We start from the raw sequence: 26,472 nt of genomic DNA, 5'->3' as shown, positions 1-26,472 counted from the left end.
TTCTCACAGGGGTTCTCTGGAACTGTGTGAAAGCACCTCAGGAGAATCTGAGGCGCAGCCTGGTGAGGATCTCTGCTTTAGGCCTTGAAGAATCTGGGGTGTGTCTGGACCCCTTACCATGAGTGATCAGCCCTGGGCTAGGTCTCCAGGCCACTAATCCTCACCAGCTCAGCCGCTGATGAAAATTAGTGACTGGCCAGCTGAGAGAGGGGGTCTAAAAGATGGGGCCCACCTAGGAGATGATAGAGGGCAGAGGAGGTGGTGGGGACACTCCAAATAGGGAGCAGGACCCCGGTTCCTACCAGGGTCAGGTGGGACCAGGCAGAGTGTGCAGGCCTAGGTGAGGAGAACCAGGAGGAGATGGGTGTAGCTCATGTGTCCTCTGAGCTTCCATAAAACAGGGAGAAGATAGATACAGGGCCCTGCTCAGCCCAGGGTTAGAGGAGGAGCAAGTACGTAAAACAGCTTGAGTGCAGGAGTTTCCCAGTTTTCTTCTACTTTCCTCTCATCTAATTTTCAAAAGAACCCCATAGTTTTGAAGAATCAGGGCCAACTGTCCCATATTCTGGATAAGACAACTGAGTCTAAATGGTGCAAAGTGACTCCGTCAGGGTGTCCCAGCTGGCCAGTGGCAGTGTTAGAACCTAAACTGGCTACAGGGAGTTTTAGAACCAGTTTTCCACCCACTGTGCAATGCAGATAATCCTTTGGAAGACTTTTCCAGAATGAAAGGTGATCATTAGGGATGTGACCCACCTGAGTTCACTCCTCATCTGATGTTAGACACGTTGCCTGAACTTCATGAGACCAGGTCCCCATATGCAGACTGTGGAAATGTCATCAGTACTGCAGTCTAAACGTGATGATCCTGCTAATACTGTAGTATTAATCCTGTAGCAGTATTGTATTGTATTATATGAGAGATACTACGAGGACTCCCCTGGTAGTTCCCCAAGTCCCCACCTGTAATCCCACACCAAGAAGAACTACAGACGGGAGAGGACTCCCCAAAGGGGACCTTACCAACATGCGGTGGACCCTGCGGTATCTCAGATCGATGACGAATCTCTTACTGTTATCACAAATAACTGCATATGTCCTCTTGTCACCAACCGTCTTCTCTGTGGAACGGACAATCACATCCACAGGCAGAGGTCTGTACTTATGGTCCAGATGGTTGTTGACCTGGTAGAGGCAGCCCCAAGTTGCGTCCCGCAGGGTCTCCTTCGTCACCACAGCCTGGCCCCCGACAAACATGAAGATTCTGGAGGAACCCATCCTGGGGAACACACCTGGGAACATGGGAAAGGCAGGAGCTTGAGGGCAGAGAAAAAAGGGAGAGGAGGTGCCAACTGCTGAGCTCTGTGTTAACCTTCCACAGAGAGCGTTGGGAGGATCACAGGTTAACCTCTGTTCTTTTTGCTTGACAAGATGTGACGTGAGTACTGCACATGCAGGAATGTGAGTGTGGATGGCTATCCTGGGTGACGCTGTCACTGTATTGCATTATAAACAGGTACAGAATCTGATCGATCCCTTCTATGGGCATTTAGTTTGTTAAAAACTAGATATTATATAAAATGTTATAAATATACAGAAATAAGCTTTATATTTATACATTTTTGTGATTTAGAAAGGGATCACTTTTTATACACTTTTGTGATTTAGATTTTATTAGTACCTATCAAGCTTAGATACTCTGCAGGTCTGTTTTATATGTTTTCTAGTTTAATGCTCATTCTACCCTTTGGGAAATATTATCATCTTCATTACAGAGAACCAGCATCACGTCTAGAGATAGATTATTAGACTTTCCTGTGATATGACAAGTCCTAGAATCAGGATGTGAAATTGCTTCTCTCAAGCCCCAAAGGGCAGGCTCCTTCCACGCACTGAGCCAAACATTGAACTTTATCTAAATATATTCTGTCCAAGTCAGGTGCAGTGACGTGCACCTGCAATTCCAGTGGCTTGGGAGGCTGGGGCAAGAGGATTGCAAGTTGTGAGACCCTGTTTCAAAATAAAAGTTAGAAAAGATTCGGGGTGTAACTCAGTGGGAAAGTGCCCCAGGGCTCAATTACCAGTACAAATAAATAAATAAATAAATACATTGTATCTAAAGACCTGGCTCAGTTCTGGGCACACAGATAGGAGCACAGAAGAGCTGTTAAGTGATGGAGTACAAAGTCCATTCTCAGGTCAGTACAGGTGTCCAGGTGGAGAGGGAAAGTAGCTAATGAGAACAAGGACTGAGGTGCTTGTGTCTGTTTATAGCTACTATCAACGCCAGAGTATTGCAGTTAGAATTCATCTCTTTGAGAGAAAACTATCCACTCCCTGGAAGTAAGACATAAAATATGACCAAGTGTCCTCACGGATATGCTTTGTCTTACAAGGCCTCTGGGATCATCTGCCTGAAATAAATTTGGTTTATTTACTATTCCTACAGTTTTACAACTCTCTCAAAGTAGATGATAATTTGTAGAAAACATGGCAATGTCTTATTCTGATACTGATGATAATGATTTTTGTCCAAAGGCAATACAAATGTTTAGTGATAGGGGCACATCCAAGGTTAAGGAACTGCTGCTCTTTTTAGTACAGAAACCAGCCTGCTTCATGTTGAGCAGGATTGTTCCAGCACTGTTCTCTTTTCATTGGCTGAACACACATCTATTCCCTTCATGCTCTTCCTGTTAACCAGATTTTTCTCATTAACTAAGAAACACTTTGGAAATTTCCTTTTCAACAGTCCTAACGTGGAGCAGTCAGATGGCTCACATAACCGTTTCCCACATGGATGGCCCAATCCAGACTGCCGAGGTGCCAAATCTCAATCGTGTCTCAAGGCTGGGGATCACTGAAGGACTGCAGTAGAATAAAACCAGACAGAGCAGACAGGCTCCCAGGCAACAGCAGGGACCCCAGCAGAACTGGGCCTGGGGGCCCCTTGCAGGCTCATCTCCTGGTGAGACTTGTTTGTCTATTTGTATCTACTATCAAGGCTCATGTTTGCATTTAGAATTCATTCTTCTAAGAAGGGAGACCCTTCCCAAGTTTCTGTGCCTGCGGATTCCCCAGACCCTCTGTCACTTTGCCAGCCTCTGCTCCGCGGGGGAACTGGTGCATGGAGGCCTGCAATGGGAGGGAGGAGGTTGAGGGAGGAGGTTGTCTGGGGGTGTGTGTGGCGTGTGCACAGAGGACACAGATGTGCATGCAGAGGCTCAGTGTGTCGTGCTCCCGACACGAGGCCCCACATTCCAGCACCTTTGCTGAGGATGGGGGCAGCACCGGAGAGGTGAGCCTGGGCTGTCTGTCCTTCACAGACTGACTCAGGCCCTCCTCCGCCCTCCTGCCCAGGCTCCTCCTGACCACACAACTCCTCCTCCTCCCTTCCCGCCCCCATCTGCCTGAGGCATGCCCCAGGGACGTGCCCACTTGTGAAACAGGACCTGGCAGCATCCTGATGGACATTAGAGGGGGTCTTGTGGGACCATTGGGCTCCTACCTGAGGAATCTGTCCCCACTCAAGGAGCCAACCCCTTGTCTTGGGATAACAGTGGCCCTCACAACAGCCCCAGGGAAACAAATATAGGAAACTGAGGAGCAGAGACGAAGGGGCCTTGTCCAAGGTCACTCAGCTGGGAAGACCACACTGGGTCTTCTCTGCCTGCTTCCCCTGAGGGGTCAACTCGCCCATCCTCTTAGCAGACTCCACTCTCCATGCCCCTACTGGGCACCACAGCCTTAGGATTGGAGGACTTGCAGTTTTTCCCCCTCTTTGTGCCTGTCCTCAGTGGATGCCAAACCCTCCTCTGACCCTGAACCTGGACTGTGCAATCAGACATGAGGGCTCACATTGCCTTCTTCTCATGACAACAGAAAGCCATGAAGTCCAGTCAATGTGGACTCTAGAAGTTTTTCCTGGTTCATTTTCTCACCCATCTCCCCATCCACTGAGTAGGGCAGGTCAGCCCCATTGTGGCCTCCATGACCCCTTGCCCTGGCCTCCTGAGTGGCCTCCCCAAGTCCTGTCCCCAGTGCTACACATCCAGTTCCCAAGAACCACATGGCCTTCCCATGGGCACGTCTGGTCATGAACTTCCTCTGGCCTCAGGGACACATGCTTCATGCAACCTCAGATCCTTCCTCCTCACCTTCCCTGGATTCTGCCACCAGGCCCACTGAGTGACTTGCCCTCCCCCACCACAGAGCCCCCTCTGTCCTCTGCTGCTGTGCACATCTGACTCAACCTGCCCTGACCATGTCCCCACATTCTCTCTGACTCTGCCCTGTCCCATCAGACACCTCGCCTGCAGGCTGCCCTCACTGCCTGGCCTGGCTCAGCCGCCCCTCTCTTTGTCCCAAGTCCTGGGACAAAGGTCATGTTGGGCCATAGTTCTCAGTGGCTGTTCAAACACGGGGTGAGCTGTGAGCCCCAGGGAGTGGGATCCAGGGAGTGGGATCCGGTGTGCTGGGCCTTCCCTTCCTGTGTCTTCAGGATCCAGCCCACAGCCGGCCTGGAATGGAGCAGGGAAAACAGGGAAGAGGGATGGAGGATCCGCAGGGCCAACACTCCTGCCCAGCTCCTCCTGCACTTCAGCCCAAGGGGCAGCCACCAGGGCAAGGCAGAGCCAGAGACGGTTGTCATTTTAGGATCATTATTGGACAGTTAAACCAGATCTGGGCCCTGCCAACCAGCTGGAGTCTCCACCTGGAGTGCCTGGGGGAGGGGTATCCAAGCCCACAGCCAGGACTCCGTCAGTGGTGCACAGTTGGAAGTCCAAATTACAGCCTGTGCCCAGCTTGGATAAAGACATGAGACAGGACATAGGTACTGAGGTGGCCAATGTCTTGCATCCTTGGGCAGATACCTCCCTTCTACAGGATATGACACCCACATTCCAGGTTGTCAGAGTCTAGCTCTGGCTGGGGGTCTCAGGAGACGAATGGATGATGAGGAGTCGGCAAAAGGGGGGTGGAGAAATAACACAGACACCAAAGTGAAGGTGCTGAATCCCCATCTTTACTTGTGAAGTTAATCATATATACTTTTCATTTTGGCAGGCTCACAGTACTTTGTGGTTACAAAACAGGAAACATCATTCAAGGAAACAAAATTTTACGTAGCTACAAGTAGATAAGAAGAATGTATCTTGGCTTAGGCATAAGCAAGCAATTTTCCTTTCAGTTCCCGTATTGCTTTGAGCTGTTTCCGCTTAGTTAGCTTTTAATAATAGTTAGAAATGTCCCAGACTATTGGCCTATACCTTGACTATTCTTTCTTGTCTTACTGACTAGAACCGGCACCGAGGTTATGGCAAGTGGTTAACTTAAAAACAGAGGCTACTAATTTTAATCAAAGAGTAAGGGCACCAAACCATTGTGCACAGGAACAAGAATAAGTTGCCCAGTACCAAGTGCTAATTTGTCTTCTTAATATTAATTTTCTTCTCTAGATTTTAATTTAATTTCTCAAAACTTCCTTGACTATTTTTCCTACAGGGGGTTTCTCATTAAACATCTACAATTTATGTTCCACAGCTGAATCATTGCATTTAGAGCAAATAGATTTATTCTTAGAAGTAGTTGCATCAATTGGGAAAGTCATGTTTTTTCCTTCCTACTTAATGGTCCTATGAGAAGTCGCAACTATACTTATTAACAGGAATACAGAAACAAGCCAGCCCATTCCCAGAAACATGCTGTGCTCCTCCAGAGGATGGACACCTTGCGCCATCCACCTGAGTAGGGCCTTGCCTTTGCCTGAGTCAGGGGAGGGGCGCAGCACCAGGTACTGTTTGATTTTTCACTAATGGCTGAATTCCAGTGTGTTCCTTTCCGACTGCACAATGGAGCTCCCTGGAACTTCAGTGAATCCGGACATCTATAAGAGGAGATTTAGAGTTCAGAATGTTTAACTCTACTTCATGAGGCAGGATGAAGGCCGTTGGGGAAAGAAGTGAGAACAAGGCCTTTGGGTGGAGCAGGGATGGAGCTCAGTCAATAGCTGAGGCAGCTGTCAAGGGAAATCACTCACCTTCCAAGACTAGGGAACTGCTAGATCCCCCTCCTCTTTCTCCTCCAGCTGCCTGATGAGCGGGCCCAGCTCCCTGGTGCCCCCCACAGCTCCCTGCCACGTGGTGGTCTCTGGCCGCCCGAACTGTGCCAGACACAGAGGGCAGTCTCATGAAATTGAAGGATATCAGTAGAGGAGAGACCAGGGGGATGGAGGAGGGAAGGGCAGGAGGAACTACTGGGAAATGATATTGACCAGATTATATGGTTAGGTTGTGTGTGTGCGATGTACAACAAGTCCCACTGTTAGGTACAGCTACAGTGCACCAATAAAAATATGGGAAAAAATTAAGAATAATGTAAATGGAACTAAGAGGCTATTTTTCCTACAAAGAACAAGAGAAGGAGAAAAGGGAGAAGAAAGAGAGAGGAGGACGAGGAGGAGGAGAAGGAGCAGAAGAAATGGGAAAAGGAGGCGGGAGGAGGGAGAGGAGGAGGAGTAGGAGGAGGGGGAAGGAGGAGGGACGACAACGGAGGAAGAGTTTTTCAGGAAGCCTTCCAAAGACAAGCTCCAGGGTTCAGTGTGTCCGAGGTCTTTGCAGGAGGGGAGTTGTCCACCTTCTATAGATGCTTGATGGAAGATTCTTGAGCATTTACCTACTCCATCCGGAAAGCAAAGTAGCGCCTGGGCCTATGATGCTCATGGAGCAGCTTTGTACATTCCATTTCCTTCCAACATTGCTCAGAAAGATCTCTTCTTTTTTTGGGGTATCAGGCATTGAACTCAGGGGCACTTAACCACTGAGCCACACCCCAGCCCTATTTGGTATTTTATTTAGAGACAGGGTCTCATCTAATTGCTTAGTGCCTCACCGATTCGCAATCCTCCTGCCTCATTCTCCTGACCTGCTGGGATTGCAGGTGTGCACCACTGTGCCTGGCTGGAAGATCACTTTTTCTTTTCTTCTTTCTTTCTCTCTCTCTCTCTCTCTCTCTTTTTTAAGTTTTTGAATTTAGTTATACATGGCAGTAGGATTTATTTTGACATATCATACATGCATTGAGTATAACTTCCCATTCTTGTGGTTGGACATGGTAGGGAGTTTCACTGGTCATGTATTCATCTATGAACACACGAAAGTTATGTCTGGTTCATTCTTCTGGAAAGCTTTTAAAAGAGAACAGGTGGCAAAGTGGGACCAAAGGCAGAAAATATACATATTGAGATTTACCAAGCCCAGAGTGCTAGACAGGCTGGGGAGGGGGGGGGGCATCTCCACTCAGCTTCCTGGGCTCCCCCAGTGGGGTTCCTCCAGCTTTCATTCTCACTATGGGGACATACAAGATGCAGGAAAATCGTTATCAGGAAGTTGCCCTGAATTTCAGAGGGGCTCTTAATTTCAGTCTGTTTCACTATGGCCTTTTACCAGGGTAACTGTTTTAGGGAAAAGAAAAAATAATTGGAATTTTCGGGGAAAAATGAATGTACTGGCTCTGAACTGACATTGATTTCAGAGACCCAAAGCATCACTGTGGCCCTCTATTCAGTAGGGGCTTATAGCAGTCAGGTGATTAATGGAGCTTTACCCCCAACTCAGAGTGGGTCTGGTAGCCTCCTAAATCTAACCTGGGCAGTGAGGGCTATTGTGGTGGGAAAGGCCAAATGAACCTTTCAGAGCAGCCTCTACCTTGGGGGGAGTATAAAATCAAAATTAGTATCACATCCCTAAAGAGATTGCAGAGATTGAAAAATGTAGGGTGGCCAGGCCTGGTGGCACACTCCTGTAATCCCAGGGGCTTGGGAGGCTGAGGCAGGAAGATTGTAAGTTTAAAGCCAGCCTCAGGAATTTAGCAAGGCTCTAAGCAACTCAGCAAGACCTTGTCTCTAAATAAAATATATAGAAGGACTGGGGATGTGGCTCAATGGTTAAGTGCCCCTGGGTTCATTCCCCAGTGCCAAAAAAGAAAGAAAGAAAGAAAGGAAGAAAGGAAGGAAGGAAGGAAGGAAGGAAGGAAGGAAGGAAGGAAGGAAGGAAGGAAGGAAGGAAGAAAGAAGCAGTATAGTGATTTCCACCAGTCCCTCATTTATCTCTCCTATTTGGTCTGTGCTGAAGGTGAACACATCTTAGAGAAGAGTCATGGACTGTCACAAGTTTTATCAAGTTAAACTAGTTGCAGCAGCTGTAACAGATGTGTTTTCCTTGTTTAAAGGTATGAGATATTATCCAGAAAACGTGAACAGACACACACGTACACACACAGAACTGACTTCTGTAATGTCGGGCTGACTGAAGTATATCTTAATGTATATCTTCGTCTTACCCTCTAGAGTATGTCTTTACCCAGCCTTGAGACCTTAACCAACAGTGGGAATTTCATCAGTAATGTTCATCAGTAATAACTTCTGCTCTCAATTCCCTTCTTAATATCCCTGTTTGGATAGAAGCCATACATAAAAAAATTGCATAATGGAGGATTCCATTAGATGATATTCTAGAAAAGGCAAAATCATGGGAACATAAAATGTCTCAGGGGTTTTCAGGAGGTGAGTGTGTACTGTTTGGGGAAGTGGTGATTACATGATTATATATACTACGCAAACTGAAATTAAGGGGAATTGTACTGTATGTAAATTATACCTGATGGTACCCTCCTGCAGAGAACACATCTGTAGCTGGCTTTATTTATTCTCCAAGGGGAAATTCCATGGAGAAACTTTGGCTTGTCTCAGTCAGCAACTGCTCCTGCTTGTGGCAAACCTTGGCGTTTTCTATTTAGTGCTACTTTTGCAGAAATGAGAAATGTAAGACATGAGGTTGTGCAGGCTTCCACCCACATTTCAAAGGGAATCCTGGGAGGCCAGGCTGTGAGCCCCAGAGTTGGAGAGGAGGGTGTGTGTAGCCGTGGGTGTGATGCTGAAGCTGAAAGAGAGACCCTGTTGTGGTTTGGATATGAGGTGTCCCCCCATGTTCCTGTGTTCATGCAGGAATATTCAGAGGTGAGAGGATGGGACTGTGAGAACTACCACTTAATCAGCCCATCCTCGTGTGAATGAACTAGCTGGATGGGAAGTGTGGCGGGGCATGGTGGAGTAGGTGGGTTCCTGGGTGTAGCCCTGCAGAGGTTGCTCTTCCCTGGGACCCCTCCTCCCTGCTCTCTAGGCTTGCTGGCTGCCATGAATGGAGCAGCACTCTCCCAACAGACCTTCTGCCATGACATCCTTTCTTGCCTTGGGCCCAGGGCAATGGAGTTGGCCCACCATGGACTAAACCCCTGAACTGTGGGGTTTTATTGTCCATAATCTCTTTGACAATAGCTTTTTTGGCTCCAGTTTTACAAGCACATTTTCTGTCTCTGTTTTAGCTTCAGCATCTGTGAGCCAAAATAAATTGTTCCTCCTCTAAGTTGTTTTTGTCAGATACTTTGGTCACTGTGACACAAACCTGAGTAAAACAAAAATTGGTAGACAGAAGTGAGGTCCTTGCTGTGACTTACCTGACCATGTGGTTTAGAAATCTTTGGAGCAGATTGCCAGAAGAATTTGGAAAAGTTTAGGGTTGCAGGATGGAAAGGCTTTATAATGTTGTAAGCAGAAATTCAGAACACTGATAGGAATGCAGACTGTGTTCACGAGAGAAATAAGGATTCTATTGGGAATTGGGCTAGAGGCCTTTTGTGTTATATTCTGGTAAATTTTTTTTCCTACATATTGCCCTTGTCTTGAAACTTTGCATGAAGCTGAATTTAAAATCGATGGACTAATTAATTTGGTGGAGGCAATGTCAAGGCAGCACAGCCTTCAGGCAGTGGCGTGGATACTGCTGGCAGCTGTTAGCTAGGTGCACTGTGAGATTCAGGAGCTTCAAACAGTGGAGATGAGAGGTTTTAAAAACTTACAGGTTGACCGAAAAAGTGCGTGTAAAACTGGGGTCAAGAAAGTTGTTGTCAAAGAGATTATAGGCATACATACTTACACGGAGACAATAGAAAGATTCCTACAGGCATCTCAGGAATTTGCAAGTTCACTGCAGGCTCCAGGGTGTGGTGAAATGAGAACCCAGTGGTCCCTTTTCAGAATGCAGTATTTAGCTTTCAGTGTAAAGTGACTTGGAATGGAGAAAGGCAGCTGGAGGGGACAGCAGAGTGGAAAGTGACAGTTAACACCAGAGTGAAGATTCATAGCTCCTTGACAACCAGGAGGTGGGAAGGAAGGAACCCAACCTGATCAACAGTCGGGGGTCCAGTGTTGTTTGGTCTTGTTCCTTTTTTTCGGTGCCTCTGTTCCTCCCCTTTGGAATGACAAGGTTTACTCTGTGCCTCTGAGTCTCTGATGGGTCTAACCTGCTTTTAGGTTTTACAGGGCCCCAACAGAGGTAAACTGCACATGCCAAGGCCCTCAGTCCACAAGGGAACAAAGGGCAGTGGGGGCAACTAAAGGTGCATTTCTTTAAATAACCCAGTAGGAGACCACAAAACCAAGGTGATGTTCAGGAAGATGGTGCGCCCCACAGCACTCAGCCAATGAGGAATGGGGGAGGCATCTTGTGCTCTAGGGATAAAGAGTCCCTGAGCACCAGGCACCTCATCTTGCAAGACTGTCATTAAGGTAAAGCCTAGCTTTTTGCCTCTGTGAGAAACACACATGGGAGTGTGTTTCTCACAGAGGGAAATTCCTTTGAGAGGGAATCAGGGGGGTACCCTGCTTGCATGGGGGTGGGGCTAGGAAGTTGTCTCACTGTACTCTGACACCCAGACACTCAGAGGCTGCTGCAGCCTCTATCCCAGGGAGTTCAGCCACTGCACAACCTGGCAGCAGACCTTGGCATCATCCATGTTGTAGGACATGGAAAACAACAATCCCCAGGGAGAACAAGGGAGGAAAATGGGTCCAAGGATGAGAAGGAAAGCAGTGGGCTGGGATCGGCACCAGAGCAACAGGATTTGGAACCTCAATTCATTACCATAAAAAGTGATTCAGAGCAAGTTATTGAAGATCTCCAAGAGGTGGCGGGCTCAGTAGTGGCTTTATAAATTGCACTCCCTGGCATCTGTTGCCCTGCAAAACTTGTCAGGGAAGCCTGCTGCTTCTATGTAAACTGACCAGGATTGGTAACAGGTAAGACTAAGCTGCCCCAGGACCTCCTGGAGCAGCAGAGACAATCGATGGACCTCCTGGTTAGTCCCTCTTATCTCCCTCTTAATATTCATCTTTCTCATAATAACCTTTCTTCCTGTATTGCTAATTTTACACAGAAAGAGCTTTTTAGTAAGATGACCCATTGAGCTCAACCTGCCTCCCAGGAACATGTCAAACCCATTCCTTTCTGCACTCCCACTCTGACTCTCTGAAACCACAACACAGAGTCTTAGCCTACAAGGAACTTGAGGCTCCTTCCGTATACACCCCTCTTCAGCCTCAGCCAAAGGATCTCTGTATTCTCACCCAGAACACTGAAAGGGGGTCCCCGGACTTTGCCCCTTCTCAGCAGGAAGCAGCCGGATGTGACATCCATGCCCCTATTCACTATCCCCTTTCAGAATCTGGAATGAAGGATATGAAAAAAAAAAAAAACCAAAAAAACCAACCAACCAACCAACCAAACAAACAAACAAAAAACAAACCAATCCCCAAACCCCAGGGAGAAAGGGAAAACAACAAACCCAAGAGGGAAAGGGGAGGACAATGGGCCCAGGAAGAGGAGAAAAACAATGGACTCTGGGTCTCCCAATTTCTGGTTCTACTGTGGTTTCCCTGACTGCCCAGCTGATGTGCTCTGCTATGATTAAGTTGAACTAAACCCCGTAGAACTCAGACCCCTATTGTAACCAGTTGCCATCTTCTCTGTTGAAAATGTGCCACTCCTCTCTCTGCTGGATCAAGCCGAGCTGATTCATGAAGGTCTGTCCCCATTTCTTCTTCTTTCCCTTTCGTGTGCTGCCGCAAGTGGTGCTGCTTCTGCAGGAGTTCCAGATGCTCATGTTAAGGGGTCATGGAGGTTTCCGCAGAGAATTCAAAGGAAGCCCTGGGGACCAGGCAAAGTACCCCAGGCTGCCTCCGAGGGGTTGATGGGCAAAGCTGTGAAAGTGAAACCAAAGCTGGAATGGAAACGCCAGGGATTAGCAGACACATGGACTGTTTTCCGAGAAATAATGCTTCTGCTGAGAAATGATGTTGTGGAGACACCATGAAATAGCCATAATTAGCTGTTGCTCCTCTAGGTTGTTTGTGTCAGATATGTTGATCACAGCAAAGCCAAGCCGACTAAACAAACCCCAAGAAGTTTGTTATGCCAGGCTAAAAGAAAGCCCACGGAGGCTGCCACCAGGCAGGCCAAAGGGGCAGGGTTGCAAGAGCCATTTAGAGAACATATCCCACCACACATCTGAGGGGCTGTTACCCAGCTGGGCTTCAGTCTTGTTCTGGTCCCATTCCTTCTTTCTGTGTCTCTATTCCTCCCCTCGAGAATGAGAATGCTTACTCTGTGCCTCTGTATCATGTAAACATGGTTTTGATTTTTATGGGGGCTTGCAAGCAAGAGTTTGCCTTCAGTCTCAGAGGAGACATTGAACTTGGACTTTGGGGCACTGCTGGAACTGATAGGACTCTGGGGCTCTTGGAGGTACACTAAATGCATTTTGCATTGTGAGATGGATGCAACCTTTGGGGACTGGGCTAAAATGCTAGGGTTTGATATAAGGTGTCCCTCAAAAGCTCCTCTATCCATGCAGGAATGTTCAGAGGTGAAATGATTGGCTTGTGATAGCTGTAACCTAATCAGTCAAGTCTAGTTTAAATGAACTGAGTGGAAACTGAAGACAGGTGGGGCATGGTGAGTAGGTAGGTCACTGGGGGTGTGCCTTGGAAGGGCTACTCTTCCCTGTAGCCCCTTGTCCCTGCTCTCTCTGCTTGCTGGCTGCCATGAATGGAGCAGCACTCTTCCACCACACCCCTTTGCCATGATGTCCTGCCTCACCTTGGGCCCAGAGCAATGGAGTCTGCCACCAGGCACTAAACCTCTGAAGCATGAGGGAAAAGAAATTGTTCGTCCTCTAAGTTGTTTTTCTCAGGTATTTCAGTCACAGCAACACAAAGCTGTCTGAAACAGTCCCCAAGAAATTTGACAGGCCAGGAACGTGAACATCTGGCTAGGAGAGCTGCAGGCAGAGAGCAGGGCCAGTCCAAGGGGGAGCCCATGTGGTCTGCAGCAGGCAAGGTCTGCAGCTGCTGAAGCCCTTTCCAGTTCACACCTCCCCACAGTGTGCTGCAGATGCTGAACCTGGAGCCACGGGGGGTTTAATGTTGCCCTGCTGGGTTCTGACCTTGCTTTGGTACCATCCCTTCCCCCTATGCTACCATTCCTCCCTTTTGGAATGGGAGTATCCACTCTGTCCTGTTGTATGTTAGAGGTATGTGACATTTTTATTATTATAGGGGATAACAGCTGTGAGTTTGTTTTTGGTCTTAGATGACTTTGGAGTTGGACTTTTGAGCAATGCTGGAACTGTGGTGATTCTGGTGACTCCTAGAAATGAAGTGAATGCCTTTTGAAATGTGAGATGGATGTGGGCCTTTGAGGGCTAGGGGCACAATCCTATGATTTGGATATGAAGTGTCTCCCCCAAATTCATGGGCTGAAGTTTTGGACCTCAATGCAGCTATGCTCAGAGGAGGAGCTTTGAGGAAGTGATTGGGTTACGAGGTTCTGACTTCATCAATGGATTAATACTGCGGTGACTGACTGGACTCCCGGGAGGCAACAGAGACTGTAGCAGATGAGACCTGGTGGAAGGAGGCAGATCAGTGGGGCACTCCCTCAAAGGGCATTTCTTGTCCCTGGACCCTCTGCTTTCTTTTTATATCTATCCATCTGCCATCTGTCTGTCCCTCTCTCCTTCCCGGGTGCCATGAGTGATGAGGTTTCCCCTGCTCTAAGCTTCTGCCATGATGTTCTGCTCACTCAGGCCCCAGGAGTGGAGCAAGGTGTCCACGGACTGAAACCATGAGCCAGAATAAATCTTTACTCCTCCACATTATTTTTCTCAGATAATTGTTCAGTAATAAGAATTAACACATAAGATCTTTAGCTAACTCACATCTTGTGACTAACTCTGATATCACTAGGGAGTGGTCCTTTCTACTCTTTCTAGTCTCCAGTTGTGCTGATTGTCAAGCTTTTATTTTCTCCAGGAAAACTTTTCCCAGCATTCAGTACGGTTACTAGAGAAGCATCTGCTGTTCAGAGGTAAAGATGGCTTACAGCGACTGCCTCCTTCAGCACAGAGCCAACTCTCTGCCCGTGGGATAAAGTTCCCTAAATGAAACTTGCCAAACCAGGCAACATTTTCAGAGGAAATTAGCCTCTTTCCCTTTCGGGCAGGAGGGACGTGCAAAGGGACTGGGCATTCTCCCTGTTGAAAAAGTCTCAAGGAGGCTGGCAGAAGCTGCCCAGAGAGAAAAACATGAGAGATTCCAAAAAGGGAGCCATGTATTGGTGCCAAAATTTTCTCTGAGGGGAGGGCTGCAAGGAAACGCTAAGGGAACCCGAACAAGTCTGACCCCCGCCCTTCACTCTTATGGCCTCCTGCTTCAGGGGCCTGCGTCTCATCTTCCCTGAAGCTCTCCAGTCGGGACTGACATCTCTGCTGAGTAGGATGCACCACCTGAAATGGCTCAGTGCCACTTGTTAGAGGTGAAGGAAGTGAGCTCTGAGGGTCATGCACTTTTCTCAAGGTCACAGAGCGTGCACTTGCCCTAACCACCCAAGAGGTGCTCAGTCAACATGACTTTCTTTTTCTGATTCAGACATCCCCCCAAAATGGAGAGTTTCTGAAGGGATAGATGGACATGTTCATGGATTCTGGAAAGTTGCTAGGTTTAGGCCATCCTTTAGCCATGAGGGAGGGGAAATGAGAAAGGAAAGACAAAAGAACTCACACAGCTTATGGGATGTTTGAGGTGCCCCATTAAATATCCAGGGAGAGAGGTAGATAAGAACCGGAGGTCAGGTCAGAGGTGGGCTGGGGTAGAAGTTTCCAGACTGCACCTGTGAGCAGTGCACAGGGGACTCAAGGTGCACTTGGCTGTGGCTGAGGCCTCCTCTGTCTCCCCTCAGCTTTTGCCTTGGTGCTCTCTCTTCAGGTGAGAAGCTCAGGTGAGACCCAACTGGAAGACAGGACCAGGCTGACTCAGATCTCTGACCCCAGGAATGCAGGCACAAATGCTCTGCTGCCCACCCCAATCAGGAACAAATGTCCTGACCCAGGAGCTGACTCCAGAGGATTCCATAGGCCCATTGTCAGGATGAGCCCAGACAAGTCCAGCACTGAGAAGTGGCCGTAATTCAGGAAATGGAGACCCCAGGATTGAGAAGTGTGTAGTGAACAGAAGGGAGGGGAGAGAAGAAGAGGCCAGGCCCTCATTCCCTGGGATCAGGATAGTGAATTGGGCCTCCAGGTCCTGGGAGGGTGAAGGAGCTTATTTTGCAGGTGGAACTTCTCATGATCACAGAAAAAACTGATGCCATTAACTGCAGACTTTCTTTGAGGAGCAGACACCAAGCAACAGTGGCTCCTTGAAGCAGCCACAGAAATCTCATGTTAGAAGCAGCTATGGAGTCCAGTAGAGATGGACCTCACTGTCCCCCTCCCCAGGTCCTCTGTTCTCCTGACCCTTGCTCTCCACCATGACAGTTCTCAGTCCCTTTCCTTTCTCTCTACCCCCCCCCAGGTTTAAAGGAGCATCTAAATCTAGCAACTTTCCGGAGTCTGTAAATGTATCTATCTGTCCCTCCTGGGGGTCTTCTGAGCTCCCACCAGACTCATTCTACAACACTCTGAAGCTTTTCCAGCTGTATCTATAAACTATCCCAAACTCCTGTGAACCAGTTCTGAAGGCTGCTGACCACATGGTCATGCTGGTTCCAGCGACAACCTCACTTCTTGGTAATAACTTCTGTCTTAGTCAGTGTTGTGTCGTTGTGATCAAAATACTTGGTCAGAACAACTCAGAGGAGGGAAAGTTTGTTGTGTCTCATGGTTCAGAGGTTTAGCCTGGGGTGAGCTGACTCCTCTGCTCTGGAACCATGAAGAGGAGAACGCGATGGCAGGGGCATGGGGAAGAGCTCTGCTCCATTCACGGCAGCCAGGAGGCCGAGAGAGAGAGGAAGGAAGGGCCACAGGGAAGCAGAAGCCTTCCAGCACATGACTCCAGTGACCCACCCTCTCCAGCCTCACCCCTCCTGCCTACGGCTACGGCACAGTCCATCCACTCATACTGGTATGGCGGGAAGACGTGACAGCTTTCCAAATCTGATCATCTGATCTTCCCTGCATTGACACAGGATCTTTGGGGTGGGAGCATTTCTTATCCAGACTATAACAACATCTGTTCACCAGATGTTTTTCTAGTTAGTATATTGAATGTCGGAGATGGACTTTCCTTGGAAAAATTAAGGACTCGATACAAGCACAGTTGGAGGTTGGAAATCACCTCCCTCTCCCAGGTGAAATTACTGCTAGTTATAAGATGTGAATTGGCTAGAATATTGTAGAGACTCTGCCCAGCTCTGAGGTGATGCAACACAAGGTAGGCCTTTGGAGCCTGTGCCTTTGGGAGGGGCACCTGAATGCACCTGGTGTGGCCAGCCCCTGATTGGATTTCCAGTTGCTCAATGCTGATTTGGAAGACAGCATCTCACACTGAGTGAAGCTTTCATGTAAGGTATGGATACAGCACCCAGAAGGAGAGAGGATTGTGTCTTCACTCAGTAGCAGAGTGCTTGCTTAGCATGTGAAAGGCCCTGGGTTCAACCCCCAGAACTGCAAAAAAAAGAAGAAAAAAGCAACAGAACTGGTTCTGCAAACACAGTAGTCACAGGAGCTGGTCTCCTTTCCCCCACACCAGAGCACAGACAGAGGAGTCCTGCCATGGGAGAATGGGCTGGAAAGGACATAGCACTTTTGCTACTTGCTGCCCAATCCTGATACCTACTAAGAAAATGGGCAATTTATCCATGAAAAAATTAGTAAAAGGTTTGATTTACACATTTTTTAATTTTACAATTAACAGTGTTATAGTGGGGCATCAGATCTTATGAGTAATGTGAGCTCCAGTTGCTAATTCCAGACAATGGATCTCCTCTGATGCAAGATCCAGGTTCTCTGCAGTTCTTGAGGGGCCAAAGTTGGAGCCAGGATTGCCCCCACATATCATTCTCCACTGCACCTGAACCAGGACCTTCAGTCACAGACCTTCAGTCACGGACCTGGCCTGACCTGCAATCCTCAGCAAGTGAAACTGCTTCGTGGCCATGTGGGAATTATCGATGGACCCCGTTGGGCAGAGCCGATTGGCCTAGTGGGCCATGTGATGAAAGGGCAGCCAATGGGCAGGCCAAGCTGTGTGTTGCTCTTGGCCAAACAGATACTCCCAGGAACTAGTGTGGGAGCAGGTAGCAGAGAACAGTGGTGTTGAGCTGAGGCAGAAAGCAGAGCAGAGGGGAATGTGGGATCAGAGAGGAGAGGCAGTGCCCAGCAGATGTGGTGAGGAAGCAGGAGCTCTGAGGAGGTGGAAGAGACAGGCAGAGACAAGACATGGAGAGCGGAGGGAAGGAATGACTCCAATCACTGTTTGCATCAAGAGTGGCCAGAGGAAGGCAGGTGGGCACTAGTGACAGGGTCACACTCAAGGTCAAGACTCTTCCACACAACTCAAGCCCATGAGATACCAGCCCTGGCTGACCCGGTGGTTTCCCTTCTTGCCCGTCATCCAGGTCAGTCTCCTTGCTGTCCTCTGTGTGTCCTCACACCACTTCAATAAAAATTACCTTGAAGAGGAAGGAAGCAGAAAAGCTTGAAGGGCCAGGAGCCTGTGTGTGCCAGCACAGACTGTGACAGCAGGCTGCAGCTGGCGTGGCTTAGACCACAGACTTCTACTGTGCACAGTTCAGCTCTGGAGGCTGCTATCTTAGTCTGTTCTCTGTTGCTAAAAATGAAACACCCCAGACTGGGTAAGTGATAAAGAAAAGAAGTTTTGGCTCATGGTGTGGTCCAGGGTCAACAGGCCACACCTGGAGATGGATTTCTTGCTGGCAGAGTCCTGAGGCATTGCAGGAATCACAGAAAGAAGGAACAGCGAAGACACGGAGCCAAGGTGCTTTTTATAGGAAACCCATCCTGAGATACCCACTAGACCACCAACCCACTCATCTAGTAATTATCTAACCACATGAATGTATTAATCCTTAGAATTAATACCTCTTAAGGGGAATTGTGTTACAACATGGATTTCTAAGGGACAAACTAAATTGAAATCACAGCAGCTGGGAAATCCAAGATCAAGGTGAGGCAGACATGGTGTCCAGAGAGGTTCTTCTTGGCAGGCAGTTGGCCCACTTTTCATAAGACTGCACATGGCAGAAGGAGGGAAAGAGAGCTCTGGTCACTCTTCCTCTTCTTCTAAGGATACTAACCCAACATTGGGGGTCCTATTCTCACCACCTTGTCTAAACCTAGTGACCGCTTTACACTACCACCTCTGAAGAGCACACATTGGTGGTTAGAGAATCAACATGTGCATTTGGGGTGGGAGGGGACACAAACATTGAGACTATGATATTGTGCAATCTCGTCTTTAATAGAATTTGTGCTAGCAGCACTTCCGTCAGATAAAGGCTTCCTGTGCTTTGATTCGGCTTTACTAACCCAAGTGCTCATGATTACAAAAGAGAGTGAAATCTGTAAACCAGCTTGCTCAAATCCCCCAGAGTTAACTGGTGCCGCCAACATAATGCCTTAGATTTATTAATTGTTCCGCAGTATTCTGGCCACTGCCCCGAAGACGAGTCCTGGAACACCAAATAAAATTGTAGTAACAAACGTGATGATTCCATTAATCACCTGCAATAGAAGAGAAGAGGGGTGAGTGGGTCACTCTCCACATCAGGAGTCTGAGCAGAGATACTTGGGCAAGGAACCTGCAGCTCAGGAAAGACCCATGATCCCTGTCCTGTTCACCACATCCCAGAGGAAACACTATGGGCAGGGAGGTGAGGGGTGTTTCAATCGGAGATGGGGAGAAGGGTGAAGTGGGCAAGTGGGGGTCTCTAGAGTCAGGGAGGTAAAATGTGATGAAGGGTGATCCAGTAAGTGCAATGAGGCCGGTTGGAGTACTCCCTGGCACCAGTGAGGTTGGAATTGTACTATCCAATGGAGACAGCAGGAGGCCCTGGCTTTTCTGATGAATAATTCCAAAGGAATCCCTCTCAGTCTTTGCAGAAAAACCCTTCTGAGTTGTAAGGCTATCTCGGCCTACGTGATCTTGCTACCTCTCACTCTGCATCTCTTAGAGCCAGAGGAAGGGTTCCTATTTAAAGCCTGTTTTAGTAAATGCACTAAGACACTAAATGCCTTGCAAGAGTTATCTGCTGTTGTTTTGGGGAAAAAAATAGCTCACTCTTTTTTCAGTCAGATCTTTCTCAAGCAGGTATTTGAAGGGGATGTTCCTTGGGCCAGAGCTTCATGTTGCCAGTGGTCTATCCGTGCAGAGTGTGGGCAGCGTCACCAGGGGCCCAGAGTTCTGCAGTGCCCACAGCACACCGTGTACAGACAGAGAAGGAGAAAGAGCTGGAGGAGGGCAGAGGAGGAGCTTCCTATGGAGACAGGTCAGAAGGGAAGGAAGGAGGGAGAGGGAGAAGACAGGCGAGTCATTGAGATACCTTTGAGAAAATGTTCCCAGAGAGGGACCCCAGGGAGAAACTAAATGGCACAGCTACCACCAAGCGCACCAGCCTTTCTTGAGTTGAACCCTCAGGAGCATAGCAGAGAGCCAAGCAACCCTAAAGCCCCAGGTGTGGGGACTGATCCGTGTGGCTTCTGTACAACTTTGGAAGTAGGTTTAGATGCAGGACAAGGCACTTCCCCACCCCACCCCACCCCCAGCACACCTCCCCTGGGTCCAGACATGTGTCCACCCTCCCAGCTGACAGGAGAGGAACCCACTCAGCAAGGTCACAGCAACAAAGCAGTCTCACTGCACCCCAGTGCCTGAGTTGACGGGCAGTTCCCAGTTTTAAGCCTGGGCTCCAGCCTGGGGCCCTCACTTCCAGAAGGCATGGATTTCCCCGTCCACCTCTCCTCTTCACCAGAGCCAAACCCTCCCCTGTCCTGAATCTGTGTTGCACAGGCCAAGGTCAAACCTCCCTGGACACCAAGAAGGGAAGATTCAAGAAAACAAACCCCGCAACAGAGAGGCTTCCAGTGAGGCATGGGGGCACCTGCCTGTTATCCCAGTGGTTAGGGAGATTGAGGCAGGAGGATTACAAGTTCAAGTTCAGCCTCAGCAACTTAGTGTGGTCCCAAATTAACTTAAAGAAAGGCAGTCTTTAAATAAAATAATAATAATGATGATATAATATTCCTTAGTTGCTTTTTTTTTTTTTTTTTTTTGTGTGTGTGTGTGTGTGTGTATGGTGCACACCAGGCAAGTGCTCTGCCACTGAGCTACAGATCCAGCACTTCAAGGTCTTTTAAACTAAGCCTTGCTACCCAATGTCCCATAGGTCAAATCTAGCCTGTCACCTATTTTTACAAAAGTAAATAAATGAAAAGAAATCAAGCTTTATTGGAACGCAGCCTTGCCTATTCATTTACAAACAGTCTATGGCTGCTCTCGGGCTATAGATTGACCCTGGCAGAGTAAGGAGAGGAACCAGCTGGCCCAGGAAAGCTCACGTGTTTCCTGTTGTCCTTGTGCAGAAAAAAATGGGCCCAACATGACCAGGGTCCCCTGCTCCTGGACCCCACTGCTCACTCTGCCAGCTTCCCTGACCCCTGCTGCTGGGCAATCTCCGACTCAGGTTGCACTGCCAGCCCTCAGCAGGTGCCCATACCCTGTGAGCTGGGGAATGGTCTGGTCCCAGGGAAGGGGACACAGGCTGAGGACACACCTGGTCACTGCGGGGAATGTCATAGCGCAGCTTGTTCACAAAGTGCTCACAGTTGTTCCTAGTCACTGAATAGTGGACTTCCTTCCCCACCATTTTCTCTGCCTGCTGGACAATTTTGTTGGGTGGCAGTGGGTTATACTTTTTATCGTTCTTGTTATTGACCCGGTACTTGTCTCCTCCGGCCACCACGGACAGCAGCTCCTTCTTCACTATGGCTCTGTTACCCACGACGGAACTGAAGCCGCTCACACCACCTCTTGCCGTTTCACCTGTGGAAACAGTGGACTCAGGCCTGGGCAGGGCCACAGTGGCTCAGAGTTGGCCCCAGTCCAGACAGCCTCACTGCACATTGGGAGAGAAGTGGTTTTCAGAAAGTGGCCTCCTTTGTCAGTGTCTTTAGCCCACACTCCTTCCCAGCTGGAGCAGTGCTGTAAGCAGCCCTCCACCCAGGCGTGACTCAGGACAGCTGCAATGCTTTCACTGCTGTGCCCCCCTCCTCCCTGCCCGAAATCTGTCCTGGGGCCTGACTCAGGCATGTCCTGGATTTGCTCTATCATTAATTCTTTTCATATGATTCACATGGGAGGTCCTGGAGTCCAGTGTTGAAGGAATCAGAACCAAAATGAGAAAGTGAAAACTATACCTTCAAATGTGTATTAAGAAACTAAGGGCTGGGGATGTGGCTCAAGCGGTAGCGCGCTCGCCTGGCATGCGTGCGGCCCAGGTTAGATCCTCAGCACCACATACAAACAAAGATGTTGTGTCTGCCAAAAACTAAAAAATGAATATTTAAATTCTCTCTCTCTCTTTCTTTAAAAAAAAAAAAAAAGAAAGAAACTAACTAGAACCATAGTTGAAATCAGTGGAATCTCTGGGAGTACATGGAGTGTTTCTGTAGTACCATTACATGAGGCAGAGGGCAGGTGTGCACACGGTACAGACCAATATTCACGGCACATTGGAGAAGGAGTTGATCATATTTATTTGGGGATAGAATTTGTGAAAATTTTTATCATATGTATAAAAATGTATTATGATTTCCCCCGTTTTAAACACTATTGATCACCTGACATTTTGCCAATGCCAAGATGCCCAGAATAATCATGATATTCCTAATACACCTGGTGGTGGGTAATGGATCTACCTGGAAACACACACACTCTCTCTCTCTGTCTTTTTCATGTTGGATTATTCATTATTTGTGGTAATAAAATATACAAAGGTTTCCAAACTAAGGGAGCTGGATGTTGCAACCTGGGATATCTCTCACCCCGAATAACAATATATGACTTTTGAAATGTCAATCAAATTCTCACCTTGAGATAATTATGCATAAAGCATTCCTACATAATTGAATTTTTCAAGAAATTCCAAAGCTGATCATGAAAAGAAACTGGATATTATTTTTCATCAGCATGCCCTTTATTTAAATGGAAATCTCTGAATTAGAAAAATCCATGACCAATGATTCTACAAGGCCTGAAAAAAGTTCGAACAACACATTAAATTTTCTTCAGGGAAGACAGCCTGACATAAGCAGTTTAGCTTCAAAACTCCGTAACAGAAGGGTTGGCAATAGCCTAACTGCTCCACAGGAAGGAGCCAAAACTTTTACTGTAGAAATATGCTGATGGTAAGTAGCCCTCCACCCAGGCGTGACTATGAACATGGGGTGGTAACCTGGAACCTTAAAGATCTAAATGATGTATTCAGGTACTTCATGGGACATGCCCCTCATATCAATTGATTAACTGTGGGCTCCTGGAGACCTGGCTGTAGAGTGTTTTCCAAGCACTTAGTATTATTCTCCACCTAGTTATGATAACAACATTCTTATATGGGGTGTATTCTCAAAAGAGGTGAAGTTTGTTGGAAGACACACACTTTTCAGATGACCTCTATGAGCACTAAGCCACCAAAACTATGTTCACATAACCCTGTGAAGGATCTGCTGAGTCCTGATTTATCATCTACGAGGTCCCCTGAAGGACAATCATTTGGTGACCAAGAGTAATCTTGGGTGTGTGCAAACAGAAATTTTCAAAAGGACTGGAGTGTATCTCAGCATTAGAGCACCCTGGATTCAACCCCCAGGGCTTCAACCAAACCAAACAAACCAACAAGAACAAAGGGCCCACCACATGCAGCCCTAACTGGACACTGTCCTGATTTCCCCAGAGCCAGCTCTAACCCAGACAGACCTCCCTCTCCTGCTGTGAGCAGGACCTTGCTGCTGTCCCAGGGGTTGGACACCAACCAGGGAGCACCCGCAGCAGCACAGCCTAAGGAGGCCAGGTTCCTAGTGGCCAGGCTCAGGGACAAATGCACTCCCTCAATGATGCTTTAACAACTGAGTGTGAGCACTGCTGTGAGCTGAGCTCTTTGTCATTTTCTGTTCAAAGTCTCTGAGTTTGTGAGCTGCTGTAGGTGCCACAGAAGGTCTCAATGTCTCTCACTTGACTGACTTCCTTATGTGCACACAGGTGCATGTCCACACCAGCTCTACTAGTGACTTGAAGGACTGGACAGTGTTCCTCTGTGTGCAGGTGAGTGGAGTTTCCAGCATGTCCATGTGTCCCTTAAAGCCATGATGCTGGGACAGAGAGGGAGGAGGCCCCACACCTGGCCAGGCCCTGCACCAGGCTCTCCCTGCCCTCCTTCATTTCTCTCCCTCACGGCCTGGGAGACAGGAATCCCTATCCCTGCTCTTCTGAGGTAGAGCTGAACTGACTGAGGTGAAGCCACATGCTCAGGTCCCACAGTCAGGAGGCAGAGGAGCAGGATTCCAGGCTGGTCCTGGGGAGGTTGGAGGCCCACACCTGTCCATTGCTCTCTGCAGCCAGGTATAAACTTTTGGAAGGATCAACTCCTTCTACTGTTGTTTGACCTTGTAGAACTCCACAGACACAGGGGACTGGACCTTTGGAGGGATCAACTGGGACTGAATGCACTCTAAAATGGACACAGGTCAACAATTCTCCCTGAACTCACTGATAATGAGGACTAGCAGAGATACAGCCAGAGCAAAGAGCTGATTCATTCAGTAAATGCTGATTGAGAGCCTGCTCTGCCAGGCAGTGTGAGGACCAGCACTTAATTGTGCCTGCATTCCTATTCTTGATCTCAGTCCTTATGTATAATAGAGAAACCATGCTTACGTGTTGGAGCCAGATGGACCACATAGCCCTTTCCCACATAGATGGCCCAGTGCTCATAGCCGATGCGAAAAATTTCAATGAGGTCTCCAGGTTTTGGACTTGTTCTGTCCTGCAACAGAAAAATCAGACACAGATAAAGGGGGCCTTTGTATGGAATGTTCTAAAACCTGACCTGCAAGAAGTCACAACCCAGTCCTACAGAATCCCTGTGCTCATCACCTGTAAGAGTCAGAGAGGAGAGACCTCTCCTCACATAGTAGGGAAACCTCTCCTCTCCATTTACCATGTGCTTGCTAGCCTGGAAAGGTGCTCAGGGACAAGGAGGAGATGGAAAGTGTGTCTTTGAGGGACCATGGCAGTAGATGGACCATGGCACAGGAGTGTGGGGCAGTGATGTGCGCCAGCTGCAGAGAGCAGAAAAGCCAGAGGGAAACTGAGTCTCAGGGTTTCCAACATTTATGCCTGAACAATCCCAGATAGTCCCAGACAAACTGGGGCAGCTGGAGTCTGTGCTCCAGGCCAAAATCAAGGCAAAGAAGACAGGATGTGGTTAGGAGTTGGGGGGAGGGGTTCTCTTCTGAAGTTCACATGAGTAAGTTGTATTTCTAGAACACTCTGAGGCAACCAGCATCCCAACTCAGCTGAGCCCGGCCTCTGGGCCCAGTGCGCCCTGCCAGGGAGCTGAGCTGCTGCAGAGAGAAGTGAGGGTGCAGCTGCCTGGAGGAGGGGGGAGATCTCCTGGGAGTTCAAGTCCTTGGCAGCAAGGATCAGGAGTCAGCTTGACCCAAGGTGGGCTGATCAGAGCATCAGAAAGGTAATGACTGCTGGCAGTGGTCAGGCATGGCTGTAGTCCCAGTGACTTGGGGTCCTGCGGCAGGAGGATCACATGTTTGAAGCCAGCCTGGCCACTAGGAGACCTGGCCTCATAGTGAAGATTAAAAAGAGCTGGGAAGTAGCTCATTTATAGAGAGCACTTGCCTTGCTTGCACAAGGTCCTGGTTTCAATCCCTCGTACTGGAAAAAAATCAGCACACAGGTACTGAAATACAACAGATTGGTTCTAGGAAACAGGTTTAAGTAATGAGAAAGATTCAAGTATATCTAGATGAACTGTACTCAGGGAACCCAATTAAAAACCACCATAAAACATAAAGCCATGGGGCTGGGGATGTGGCTCAAGCTGTAGCGTGTTCTCCTGGCATGCGCAGGGCGCTGGGTTCCATCCTCAGCACCACATAAAAATAAAAAAAAAAAAAATAAAAGATGTTGTGTCCACCGAAAAGTAAAAAATAAATATTAAAAAATTCTCTCTCTCTCTCTCTCTCTCTCTCTCTCTCTCTCTTTAAAAAAACAAAACAAAACAAAGCTGACTTGTAGCTTTATGGGAGGGAGCTATATACAGGTGAGTAGAACCATCTGGCAGAGTGCACCCCAAATCGCTTCAGAGGGAAGAGAGAACATAGAGGGTCTAGGAGAAGGGTTGATTCTTCATGTTCAGGGCTTTGACTTTGATTTTGGTTTCTTTCTTTTTTAAAATTCTCTTTCAACATCCCTTTACGAGTGCATTATATTCGCACATAATGATGAGTGTTCTGTTGCCTATACACACCTGCACCAATATAGCAATATAATTTGCCCAGTATCACTCCCTAACACCTCCCCCTCATTCCCTATTCCCACCCCATCTATTGATGTCCCTTGGACTTTCTGCTTTTTGTATCTTAAACAAGGCAAATACATTCACAAATCACTGTGGAATAAATTAGAAAATATAATAAAATTAAAAAAACAGAACTAACTGCTTTGGAATATAAATGCTCTTCCATCATTCGAGAATTCCTCTGATCTTAACTGGAAGATCATTCCCCCTTTTCTTCTACTTCTTTTTTCTTTTATTTTTTTCTTCAGAGATGGACACAATACCTTTATTTTATTAATTTATTTTTATGTGGTGCCAGGGATGGAACCCAGTGCCTCACGTGTGCTAGGCATGCTCTCTACAACTGAGTCACAACCCCGTCCCAATGAGGTGCTTCCTGAAACCTGGTTTGGGTAAACAAAAGCCTTCAGTGAGGTGCCAGGAGGCAGTCAGCACTCAGGAGACCAAACCCCACACAGCAGCTGAGGCAGGGAAGCCTCTGGGCTCCTGGATTCCTGGACCCAAACCATGGTTCCCTTCCTGCTGTGTGAGAGCCCCAGACCTGCAGCCCACCTGCCCCTCCTCTCCCCTGTCCCCTCTACACCTGAGCTGGAGCCAACAAGGACAGCACACATATTTCTGATAATAGACTGTCACTGTTGCTTTGAAAATCAAAGGTTCAAAACCCTTTCTGGGGACTCACCAAAGACAT

The 26,472-nt window shown here is 48.0% G+C and overlaps 1 protein-coding gene across 1 annotated transcript; it reads right to left on the bottom strand.

Annotated features, from left to right (window-relative positions):
- Nucleotides 1-214: 214 nt before the first annotated feature.
- Nucleotides 215-26,472, bottom strand: LOC143641377 (phospholipase A and acyltransferase 2-like). The gene is made up of 6 exons (XM_077108614.1): nt 26,464-26,472; nt 24,122-24,230; nt 20,964-21,232; nt 3,084-3,135; nt 1,024-1,292; nt 215-232 (listed from the first exon to the last, which is right to left on the bottom strand). The coding sequence occupies exons 1-6, from the start codon at nt 26,470-26,472 to the stop codon at nt 215-217; spliced, it is 726 nt and encodes a 241-aa protein (XP_076964729.1).

Source organism: Callospermophilus lateralis, chromosome 2 (assembly GCF_048772815.1).
Source record: "Callospermophilus lateralis isolate mCalLat2 chromosome 2, mCalLat2.hap1, whole genome shotgun sequence".
Classification (NCBI taxonomy): domain Eukaryota; kingdom Metazoa; phylum Chordata; class Mammalia; order Rodentia; family Sciuridae; genus Callospermophilus; species Callospermophilus lateralis.
Note: the sequence above shows the minus strand (reverse complement) of the source record. Positions and strands in the feature narration are given on the sequence as shown.